Here is a 12,500-nt window from a genome sequence, read left to right as displayed (position 1 = left end):
TACAACATACTGTACATACCTACATACACAGAGACAAAGTCCTGCACAAGTTTTCTGTCCCAAATGGCACCCTATTCCTTATATAGTGGTACTACTTTAGACCAGAGCCCTATTCCCTATGTAGTGCACTACTTTAGACCAGAGCCCTATTCCCTATATAGTGGTACTACTATAGACCAGAGACCTGTTCCCTATATAGTGGTACTACTATAGACCAGAGCCCTATTCCCTATATAGTGGTACTACTATAGACCAGAGCCCTATTCCTTATATAGTGGTACTACTTTAGACCAGAGCCCTATTCCCTATGTAGTGCACTACTTTAGACCAGAGCCCTATTCCCTATATAGTGGTACTACTTTAGACCAGAGCCCTATTCCCTATATAGTGGTACTACTATAGACCAGAGCCCTATTCTGCACACTGGAGGCTGATTGGTTCATAACAGTATGGAAGTCTACATACTGGAGGCTGATTGGTTCATAACAGTATGGAGGTCTACACACTGGAGGCTGATTGGTTCATAACAGTATGGAGGTCTACACACTGGGACTGACAGAGGAGAGAGATGAGCATTCAGGTCAGAGGTCAGGGATCAGGCAATGGGCTGGGTTTGGCTGAAGGGACTTGGGGAGGCGGGACCAAGGGGGTTGTACTCGGATGTGATTGGCTACTTTACCTGGCACGAGAAGACCACAAGGCCCGGGGACGTCTACAATGTCGTCAATCAAACCAGGAAGATATTACGCATATGTTAATAAAAAGGATGAGACGTTTTGAATAAAAACTTTATAGACTGTTAACGATTTAATAATGAACTTTATAGACTGTTAACGATTTAATAATGAACTTTATAGACTGTTAACGATTTAATAATGAACTTTATAGACTGTTAACGATTTAATAATGAACTTTATAGACTGTTAACGATTTAATAATGAACTTTATAGACTGTTAACGATTTAATAATGAACTTTATAGACTGTTAACGATTTAATAATGAACTTTATAGACTGTTAACGATTTAATAATGAACTTTAGAGACTGTTAACGATTTAATAATGAACTTTAGAGACTGTTAACGATTTAATAATGAACTTTATAGACTGTTAACGATTTAATAATGAACATTAGAGACTGTTAACGATTTAATAATGAACTTTAGAGACTGTTAACGATTTAATAATGAACTTTATAGACTGTTAACGATTTAATAATGAACATTAGAGACTGTTAACGATTTAATAATGAACTTTAGAGACTGTTAACGATTTAATAATGAACTTTATAGACTGTTAACGATTTAATAATGAACATTAGAGACTGTTAACGATTTAATAATGAACTTTATAGACTGTTAACGATTTAATAATGAACTTTATAGACTGTTAACGATTTAATAATGAACTTTATAGACTGTTAACGATTTAATAATGAACTTTATAGACTGTTAACGATTTAATAATGAACTTTATAGACTGTTAACGATTTAATAATGAACTTTAGAGACTGTTAATGTTTTTAATAACGAACTTTATAGACTGTTAATGATTTAATAATGAACTTTATAGACTGTTAACGATTTAATAATGAACTTTATAGACTGTTAACGATTTAATAATGAACTTTAGAGACTGTTAACGATTTAATAATGAACTTTATAGACTGTTAATGTTTTTAATAATGAACTTTATAGACTGTTAACGATTTAATAATGAACTTTATAGACTGTTAATGATTTAATAATGAACTTTAGAGACTGTTAATGTTTTTAATAATGAACTTTATAGACTGTGTGTATTTTTAGTCCACTAGTTGGTGGACAACAATATCTATGGCAACTGGTGGTCTCCTTGAAGAGCACTCCGCAAGTGTGTGTGAGTGTGTGTGTTTGTAAGTGTGTGTTTGTCTGTGTGTGTGTGTGTGTTTGTCTGTGTGTGTGTATATAAGATGTGTGTGTAAGGTGTGTGTTACCTGTGCAGGTGAACTTCTTGGACGGTGTGGTCAGCAGTAGTTTGTCTGTCATGTCTCCAGGACCGGCACAGCGGGCGATACCCGGTTCCCTATACCCACTCTGCACCCAGTCAGACAGCCACTGCATCCTACAGTCACAGTACAGGGGGTTGGCCCCCAGAGCCCTACACACACACACACACACACACACACACACACACACACACACACACACACACACACACACACACACACACATACACTTAACATTGTGATACATTCCATTCAGTGTGTGTATTAATTGTAGTATTTACTATGGATCCCTCGTGTGCACCTCCCATAGTCTGTTCTGGACTTGGGGACTGTGAAGAGACCTCTGGTGACATGTCTTGTGTGGTACGCGTGGATGTCTGAGCTGTGTGCCAGTAGTTCAAACAGACAGCACGGTGCTTTCAACATAAAAGTCAATCTCCACTTTGTGCCATATGCATATTATTAATATTAGCTCTCTGTGTGTATCCAAGGGCCAGCCGTGCTGCCCTGTTCTGAGCCTAATTGCAATTTTCCTAAGTCCTTTGTGGCACCACATGACTGAACAGGTGCGACAAAACTAGAGTCTGTAGGACCTGCCTTGTTGATAGTGTTGTTAAAACCTCTTTGGGGTAGGGGGCAGTATTTTCACGACCGGATGAAATGCGAGCCCAAAGCAAACTGCCTGCTACTCAGGCCCAGAAGCTAGGATATGCATATAATTGGTAGATTTAGATAGAAAACACTCTAAAGTTTCTAAAACTGTTAAGATAATGTCTGTGAGTATTACAGAACTTTTTGGCAGGCGAAAGCCTGAGGACAAACCATCCTGGGGAAAAGGAATTTGAGGTTACTGGGTTTCCTTTCGTTTTCTATTTAATAGGAACCTGGTTGCAGTTCCTATTGCTTCCACTAGATGTCAGCAGTCTTTAGAAATTGGTTGATGTTTTTCTTTTGAGAAATGAGGAAGTAGGTCTGTTCTTTGAGAGTGTCAAGCCAAGTTTACATGTAACTTATTAGATCCTTTGTAGTCATGTTGGGACCGGTGTATTTCTGAATCAAACAAGCCAAATAAATGGACATTTTGGGGATATAAAGAAGGACATTATCAAACAAAATAACCATTTGTGATGTTTCTGGGACATTTTAGAGTGCCAACAGAAGAAGATCTTCAAAGGTAAGGCATTTATCTCTATTTCTGACTTTTGTCGCATACCTGCCTGGTTGAAATCTGATTTTCATGTGATTGTATGCGGGCCGCTGTCCTCAGATAATCGCTTGGTTTGCTTTCGCCGTAAAGCCTTTTTGAAATCTGACATAGTGGCTGGATTAACAAGAAGTTCATCTTAATTTTGATTTTAACACTTGTATGTTTTATGAATTATGAATTTCTGTTTTTGAATTTGGCGCACTGCAATTTCACTGGATGTTGCCCCCATGTTTTTTTTTACGGGATTCGAGCGGGAACGGTCTCTAAGTAGTTTTAAGAAGACAGACTTCTCCACATTTTAGCGACTGTCGTATCAAAATGTTTTGACCATGACAGTTTACAATCCAGGGTTACTCCAAGAAGTTTAGTCACACATAATTCATTACAATATTTAGTTGAGGTTTGAGGGTTCAGTGAATGATTTGCCCCAAATGAAATGTAATTTGTCACATCCGCCGAATACAACAGGTGACAGAGATGCTGTTAACGTGCTCAACATCTGCCCTGACGACGAGCTCATGTCTGAAGGAGACGACACCTGCGAGGGTAAAAAAACACCCTGTTAAGAACTCTTTTTTTCATTTTATTTATTTTATATATATATTCATATATTATTTTTATATATTGACTTTCTGTTTTTACGATGCCTTTTGTTTTTAAATATTTAATATAATTATTTATTATATAATATTTATTTATTTAAATAGTTAGGACTAACTTATTCCTTGCCACCCATTCTGAAACTAACTGCAGCTCTTTGTTGAGTGTTGTACTCATTTCAGTCACTGTAGTAGTTGACGTGTATAGTGTTAAGTCATCCACATACATAGACACACTGTCTTTACTCAAAGCCAGTGGCAATTCATTATCTTTTATTTATTTAACTAGGCAAGTCGGTTAAGAACAAATTCTTATTTTCAATGACGGCCTAGGAACAGTGGGTTAACTGCCTTGTTCAGGGGCAGAACGACAGATTTGTACCTTGTCAGCTCGGGGATTCGATCTTGCAACCTTTCAGTTACTAGTCCAACCACTAGACTACGCTGCCGCCCCGTGTTAGTAAAGATGGAAAAAAGTAAGGGGCCTAGACAGCTGCCCTGGGGAATTCCTGATTCCTCCTGGATTATGTTGGAGAGGCTTCCATTAAATAATACCCTCTGTGTTCTGTCAGACAGGTAACTCAATATCCACATTATAGCAGGGGGTGTAAAGCCATGACACATATATGTTTTTCCAGCAGCAGACTATGATCGATAATGTCAAAAGCCGCACTGAAGTCTAACAAAACAGCTCCCACAATCATTTTTTATTATAAATGTCTCTGAGGCAATCATCAGGCATTTGTGTAAGTGCTGTCCTTGATGAATATCCTACCCTGTCAGCTGAAAATATATTGTTCATTTGTTTACTGTGATAAAAAAAACATTGTATCTGTTCAAACACGATTTAACGGGCTGATTGCTGTTTGAGCCAGTAAAAGGGACTTCACTATTCTTAGGTAGCGGAATGACTTCAGCTTCCCTCCAGGCCTGAGGGAACACCCTTTCCTATAGCCTTAGGTTGAACAGATGGCCAATAGGAGTGGCAATATCGTCCGCTATATTATCCTAATGAATTATGACTAATTATCAGTAATTTTCCATCCAAGTGATCAGACCCAGGTGGCTTGTCGTTGTTGTATAGACATCAATGAGTGGTGTGTGCATGCGTTTGTGTTACTCACAGGTGAGAGAGCGAGGCCAGGTCTTTGAAAGCTCCCTCCGGTATCACAGATATGTCGTTTCCATGGAGAGACCTACAGACACACAACAACAGGTTACCATGGGGACATACAGACACACTACAACAGGTTACTGTAGACACCTACAGACACACAACAACAGGTTACCATGGGGACCTACAGACACACAACAACAGGTTACCGTGGGGACCTACAGACACGCAACAACAGGTTACCATGGGGACCTACAGACACACAACAACAGGTTACCATTGGGACCTACAGACACACAACAACAGGTTACCATGGGGACCTACAGACACAAACAACAGGTTACCATTGGGACCTACAGACACACAACAACAGGTTACCATGGAGACCTACAAACACAAACAACAGGTTACCATGGTGACATACAGACACACAACGACAGGTCATCTAGTTCCATAGATACCACGCATACTCACAGTAACCGTAGAGACTTGAGTCCATCGAAGGCCCTGACTGGTACGCACCTCAAACGGTTGTAGCTTAGGATTCTACACACACAGAGACACGTTAAAACACACTACAGACAGCGCTGGTACAACGTTGAAGTTTAGAAACCATCTGAAACACAAAACATCGAGGTACACACTGAGTGTACAAAACATTAGGAACACCTTCCTAATATTATGTTGCCCCCCTGTTTGCCCTCAGAACAGCCTCAATTCGTCGGGGCAGGGACTCTACAAGGTGTTGAAAGTGTTCCACAGGGATGCTGGCCCATGTTGACTCCAACGCTTCCCAAAAGTTGTGTCAAGTTGGCTGGATGTCCTTTGGGTGGTGGACCATTCTTTGATACACAGAGGAAATTGTTGAGCTTTAAAAACCCAGCAATGCTGAAGTTCTTGAATCAAACAGCTATGCCTGGCACCTACTACCATACCCCCCCCCCCCCCTCGTATGCAACATCCTTCTTTAACCCGTCTCCTCCCCTTCATCTACACTGATTGAAGTGGATTTAACAGGTGACATCAATAAGGGATCATAGCTTTCACCTGGATTCACCTGGTCAGTCTATATTCTCAGGTACTGTAATGGATCATATCTTTCACCTGGTCAGTCTATATAGGGTTAGGGTTAAGGTAATTGATTAGGGTTAAGGTTCTCAGGTTCTGTAACTATACTCCTGAAAATAACAGTACAAACACATAGGCAAGAGTACAATCAATCAAATCAATCAATCAATCAATCAAATCAATCAATCAATCAAATCAATCAATCAAATCAATCAAATCAATCAATCAATCAAATAAAATCAAATGTATTTATGAAGCCATTTCTACATCAGCCGATGCGACACAGTTTTGATGTACTATCCTTGTGGGGACTAAACATTTTGATTCAAAATCCTATGTTCCCTAACCCCTAACCTTAACCCCTAACCCCTAACCTTAACCCCTAACCCTAATTCTAACCCTAACTCCTAACCCTAACCCCTAACCTTAACCCCTAACCCTAATTCTAACCCTAAACCCTAACCCAAATTCTAACCCAAATTCTAACCCTAACCCCTAACCTTAACCCCTACTCCTAATTCTAATCCCTAAACCCTAACCCAAATTCTAACCCTAATTCTAACCCTAACTCCTAACCCTAATTCTAACCCTAACTCCTAACCCTAACTCCTAACCCTAATTGTAACCCTAACTCCTAACCCTAACTCCTAACCCTAACTTCTAACTCCTAACCCTAGCTCCTAACTCCTAACCCTAACTCCTAACCCTAACTCCTAACTCCTAACCCTAGCTCCTAACTCCTAACCCTAACTCCTAACTCCTAACCCTAGCTCCTAACCCTAACTCTAGTAAACCACTTCCTCCTCCACCCCCCCCCCCCCCCCGATCCTTCTGGTCCTCACGAGGATAGTAAACCCCCTCATTCCCCCCCCCCCACACACACACACACCCAGCCCCCCCCCCCCCCCCCCCCCAGCCCAGCGAGACATATAGTCAGCAGACTCACAGTGTCAGTAGTTCTGTCATGTTGCTCAGGCTGTAGTTGGACAACGTGCTGATTTGACTCCTAACCCTACCAGGATAGTAACCCCCCCCCCCACCCCCAGCCCCCCCCCAGCCCAACGAGACATATAGTCAGCAGACTCACAGTGTCAGTAGTTCTGTCATGTTGCTCAGGCTGTAGTTGGACAACGTGCTGATTTGACTCCTAACCCTACCAGGATAGTAACCCCCCCCCCCCCCCCCCCCCCCCCCAGCAGACTCACAGTGTCAGTAGTTCTGTCATGTTTCTCAGGCTGTAGTTGGACAACGTGCTGATTTGGTTGTTACTCAGATCGCTGAAACAACAAGGGGAAGCAGCATGTAACACACACAGCCAGAGTTAGTGCTACAGGCAGACTGCAGACAACAAGTCACTCTGGACATACACTGGTGTGTGTGTGTGTGTGTGTGTGTGTGTGTGTGTGTGTGTGTGACACCTACATGAGTGTTAAGTGCTTGTAATTTGAGAGTTCCACTGGAACCTGTGTGAGTTGGTTACCATCCAGATACCTAGAGAGAGAGGGAGAGAGAGAGGGGAGAGAGAGAGAGAGAGAGGGGAGAGAGAGAGAGAGAGAGGAGAGAGGTCAGACAGACAGGTAGTCAGACAGACAGACAGACAGACAGAGTGACAGACAGATAGACAGACAGACAGATAATCAGACAGACAGACATACAGAGTGACAGACAGACAGGTAGTCAGACAGACAGGTAGTCAGACAGACAGACAGACAGACAGACAGACAGACAGACAGACAGACAGACAGACAGACAGAAAGATGAGATCTCACAGTTCTGTGGTGTCCTTGGGCAGTCCTTTAGGAAGGGTGCTGAGGCCCTTGTTACTACAGCGGACCACTGTATCCAGACAGCTGCATTCTGCAGGACACCTCAACACTGGACTACAACTGTTCTCATCATTACCTAGAGGGAGAGAGAAGAGAGGAGGGAGAGAAGAGGGAGAGAGGAAGGAGAGAGTAGAGAGGAGGGAGAGAGGAGGGAGAGAGTGGAGAGGAGGGAGAGAAGAGGGAGAGAGGAAGGAGAGAGGGGAGAGGAGGGAGAGAGGAGGGAGAGAGAGGAGGGAGAGAGTGAAGAGGAGGGAGAGAGGAGTGAGAGAGGAAGGAGAGAGGAGGGATAGAGGAGGGAGAGAGGAGGGAGAGAGGAAAGAGGAGGGAGAGAGGAGGGAGAGAGGAAAGAGGAGGGAGGAGAGGGAGAGAGGAAGGAGTGAGGAAGGAGAGAGGAGGGAGAGAGGAAGGAGAGAGGAATGAGAGAGGAGGGAGAGAGGAAGGAGAGAGTGGAAAGAGAGGAGGGAGGAGGGAGAGAGGAGAGAGGAGGGAGAGAGGAGTGAGAGAGGAAGGAGAGAGGAGTGAGAGAGGAGTGAGAGAGGAAGGAGGGAGTGGAGAGGAGGGAGAGAGGAGGGAGAGAGGAGGGAGAGAGGGGAGAGGGGAGAGGAGGGAGGAGAGGGAGAGAGGAAAGAGAGAGGAGGGAGAGGGGAAGGAGAGAGGAGGGAGAGAGGAAGGAGAGAGGAAGGAGAGAGGAAGGAGAGAGGAAGGAGAGAGTGGAAAGAGAGGAGGGAGAGAGGAGTGAGAGAGGAAGGAGAGAGGAGTGAGAGAGGAGTGAGAGAGGAAGGAGAGAGGAGGGAGAGAGGAAGGAGGGAGTGGATAGGTAGGGAGAGAGGAGGGAGAGGAGGGGGGGAGAGAGGAGGGAGAGAGGAGAGAGGAAGGGGGAGAGGAAGGAGAGAGGAAGGAGAGAGGAGGGAGAGAGGAAGGAGAGAGGAGGGAGAGGGAAAGGAGAGTGAGAGAGGAGAGAGAGAGGAAGGAGAGAGGAAGGAGAGAGGAAGGAGAGAGGAGAGAGAGATAGGAAGGAGAGAGGAGGGAGAGAGGAAGGAGAGAGGAGAGAGAGGGGAGTGAGAGAGAAAGGAGAGAGGAGGGAGAGAAGAGTGAGAGAGAGAGAGAGGCGAGAGAGGGGAGTGAGAGAGAAAGGAGAGAGGAGGGACATAAACTATAAGCCCAGGGAATATACTTATTGATGAGAAAGAATGGTGACTGTTCTAGAGAACTACTTCTAAGTTCTGACACTGAGTCTGGTTAATATCTTTAGGTTCCATCGTCGCAGGTGAAGACCTGTTTGGGGTACACACGCACAGGTACATTCCTGGCCTAAACAGAGCCCTCAGCCCTCCTGCCTCGTAGTCCTGTGGTGTAGTGGTCTAAACAGAGCACTCAGCCCTCCTGCCTCTTGGTCCTGTGGGGTAGTGGTCTAAACAGAGCCCTCAGCCCTCCTGCCTCGTGGTCCTGTGGTGTAGTGGTCTAAACAGAGCCCTCAGCCCTCCTGCCTCTTGGTCCTGTGGTGTAGTGGTCTAAACAGAGCCCTCAGCCCTCCTGCCTCGTGGTCCTGTGGTGTAGTGGTCTAAACAGAGCAGTCAGCCCTCCTGCCTCGTGGTCCTGTGGTGTAGTGGTCTAAACAGAGCCCTCAGCCCTCCTACCTCGTGGTCCTGTGGTATAGTGGTCTAAACAGAGCCCTCAGCCCTCCTGCCTCTTGGTCCTGTGGCGTAGTGGTCTAAACAGAGCCCTCAGCCCTCCTGCCTCGTGGTCCTGTGGTGTAGTGGTCTAAACAGAGCCCTCAGCCCTCCTGCCTCGTGGTCCTGTGGTGTAGTGGTCTAAACAGAGCAGTCAGCCCTCCTGCCTCGTGGTCCTGTGGTCTAAACAGAGCCCTCAGCCCTCCTGCCTCGTGGTCCTGTGGTATAGTGGTCTAAACAGAGCCCTCAGCCCTCCTGCCTCTTGGTCCTGTGGTGTAGTGGTCTAAACAGAGCCCTCAGCCCTCCTGCCTCGTGGTCCTGTGGTGTAGTGGTCTAAACAGAGCCCTCAGCCCTCCTGCCTCGTGGTCCTGTGGTGTGATGGTTTAAACAGAGCCCTCAGGCCTCCTGCCTCGTGGTCCTGTGGTGTAGTGGTCTAAACAGAGCCCTCAGCCCTCCTGCCTCTTGGTCCTGTGGGGTAGTGGTCTAAACAGAGCCCTCAGCCCTCCTGCCTCTTGGTCCTGTGGTGTAGTGGTCTAAACAGAGCCCTCAGCCCTCCTGCCTCGTGGTCCTGTGGTGTAGTGGTCTAAACAGAGCCCTCAGCCCTCCTGCCTCGTGGTCCTGTGGTGTGATGGTTTAAACAGAGCCCTCAGGCCTCCTGCCTCGTGGTCCTGTGGTGTAGTGGTCTAAACAGAGCCCTCAGCCCTCCTGCCTCGTGGTCCTGTGGTGTAGTGGTCTAAACAGAGACCTCAGCCCTCCTGCCTCGTGGTCCTGTGGTGTAGGGGTCTAAACAGAGCACTCAACCCTCTTGCCTCGTGGTCCTGTGGTGTAGTGGTCTAAACAGAGCCCTCATCCCTCCTGCCTCGTGGTCCTGTGGTGTCATGGTCTAAGCAGAGCCCTCAGCCCTCCTGCCTCATGGTCCTGTGGTGTAGTGGTCTAAACAGAGCCCTCAGCCCTCCTGCCTCGTGGTCCTGTGGTTTAGTGGTCTAAGCAGAGCCCTCAGCCCTCATGGTCCTGTGGTGTAGTGAGTGGTCTAAACAGAGCCCTCAGCCCTCCTGCCTCGTGGTCCTGTGGTGTAGTGGTCTAAACAGAGCCCTCATCCCTCCTGCCTCATGGTCCTGTGGTGTAGTGGTCTAATCAGAGCAGTCAGCCCTCCTGCCACGTGGTCCTGTGGTGTAGTGGTCTAATCAGAGCAGTCAGCCCTCCTGCCACGTGGTCCTGTGGTGTAGTGGTCTAAACAGAGCCCTCAGCCCTCCTGCCTCGTGTTCCTGTGGTGTAGTGGTCTAAACAGAGCCCTCAGCCCTCCTGCCCTCATGGTCCTGTGGTGTAGTGGTCTAAACAGAGCCCTCAGCCCTCCTGCCTCGTGGTCCTGTGGTGTAGTGGTCTAAACAGAGCCCTCAGCCCTCCTGCCTCATGGTCCTGTGGTGTAGTGGTCTAAACAGAGCCCTCAGCCCTCCTGCCTCGTGGTCCTGTGGTTTAGTGGTCTAAACAGAGCCCTCAGCCCTCCTGCCTCGTGGTCCTGTGGTTTAGTGGTCTAAGCAGAGCCCTCAGCCCTCGTGGTCCTGTGGTGTAGTGGTCTAAACAGAGCCCTCAGCCCTCCTGCCTCATGGTCCTGCGGTGTAGTGGTCTAAACAGAGCCATCAGCCCTCCTGCCTCGTGGTCCTGTGGTGTAGTGGTCTAAACAGAGCCCTCAGCCCTCCTGCCTCATGGTCCTGTGGTGTAGTAGTCTAAACAGAGCCCTCAGCCCTCCTGCCTCATGGTCCTGTGGTGTAGTGGTCTAAACAGAGCCCTCAGCCCTCCTGCCTCTTGGTCCTGTGGTGTGATGGTCTAAATAGAGCCCTTAGCCCTCCTGCCTCGTGGTCCTGTGGTGTAGTGGTCTAAACAGAGCCCTCAGCCTTCCTGCCTCGTGGTGATGTGACTATCGATGTCGGGGTGTTTTTTTGCTGAGCAAGGCAAATATCTACGTACTCACTACCTTTTCATACGTCCCAAATCCAACGCAATTTCTAGTGACCGGGCTGATGTGTGTTTGTGTGTGTGTGTGTGTGTGTGTGTGTATGTGTGTGTGTGTGTGTGTTTGTGTGTTGTGTGTGTGTTTATGTGTGTGTGTGTGTTTACCGTCGTCGCAGGTGAAGTCCTGTGCGGCTACATCCTGTATAGGGATCTCTTTCAGGAAGTAAGGGTTCTGACAGCGGGGGTTGCCCGTGACGATACGCTTCCTCCTTAGCCAATCACCAAGCCATGCCAGGTGGCAGTTACAGTTGAAGGGATTGGCCAGCAGGTTCCTGAGAACATAAACAGGAGAGGTCAGTTACAGTTGAAGGGATTGGCCAGCTGGTTCCTGAGAACATAAACAGGAGAGGTCAGTTACAGGTGAAGGGATTGGCCAGCAGGTTCCTGAGAACATAAACAGGAGAGGTCAGTTACAGGTGAAGGGATTGGCCAGCTGGTTCCTGAGAACATAAACAGCAGAGGTCAGTTAGAGGTGAAGGGATTGGCCAGCAGGTTCCTGAGAACATAAACAGCAGAGGTCAGTTACAGGTGAAGGGATTGGCCAGCTGGTTCCTGAGAACATAAACAGGAGAGGTCAGTTAGAGGTGAAGGGATTGGCCAGCAGGTTCCTGAGAACATAAACAGGAGAGGTCAGTTACAGGTGAAGGGATTGGCCAGCTGGTTCCTGAGAACATAAACAGGAGAGGTCAGTTACAGGTGAAGGGATTGGCCAGCAGGTTCCTGAGAACATAAACAGGAGAGGTCAGTTACAGGTGAAGGGATTGGCCAGCTGGTTCCTGAGAACATAAACAGCAGAGGTCAGTTACAGGTGAAGGGATTGGCCAGCTGGTTCCTGAGAACATAAACAGGAGAGGTCAGTTACAGGTGAAGGGATTGGCCAGCAGGTTCCTGAGAACATAAACAGGAGAGGTCAGTTACAGGTGAAGGGATTGGCCAGCAGGTTCCTGAGAACATAAACAGGAGAGGTCAGTTACAGGTGAAGGGATTGGCCAGCTGGTTCCTGGATACTCACAGTGTGGA

The 12,500-nt window shown here is 46.8% G+C and overlaps 1 protein-coding gene across 1 annotated transcript in view; it reads right to left on the bottom strand.

Moving 5' to 3' along the window:
- slit2 (slit homolog 2 (Drosophila)) overlaps nucleotides 1–12,500 on the bottom strand; it is a gene marked incomplete in the record, with an annotated part of 126,482 nt that overhangs the window by 33,378 nt on the left and 80,604 nt on the right. Inside the window, 7 exon segments of the mRNA XM_031815044.1 lie at nucleotides 1,975–2,138; nucleotides 4,917–4,988; nucleotides 5,381–5,452; nucleotides 7,180–7,251; nucleotides 7,397–7,465; nucleotides 7,744–7,876; nucleotides 11,586–11,752. Coding sequence (XP_031670904.1) covers nucleotides 1,975–2,138; nucleotides 4,917–4,988; nucleotides 5,381–5,452; nucleotides 7,180–7,251; nucleotides 7,397–7,465; nucleotides 7,744–7,876; nucleotides 11,586–11,752 — 749 coding nt within the window.

The sequence above is a fragment of the Oncorhynchus kisutch genome, unplaced genomic scaffold (genome assembly GCF_002021735.2).
Source record: "Oncorhynchus kisutch isolate 150728-3 unplaced genomic scaffold, Okis_V2 Okis07a-Okis12b_hom, whole genome shotgun sequence".
Lineage (NCBI taxonomy): Eukaryota > Metazoa > Chordata > Actinopteri > Salmoniformes > Salmonidae > Oncorhynchus > Oncorhynchus kisutch.
Note: the sequence above shows the minus strand (reverse complement) of the source record. Positions and strands in the feature narration are given on the sequence as shown.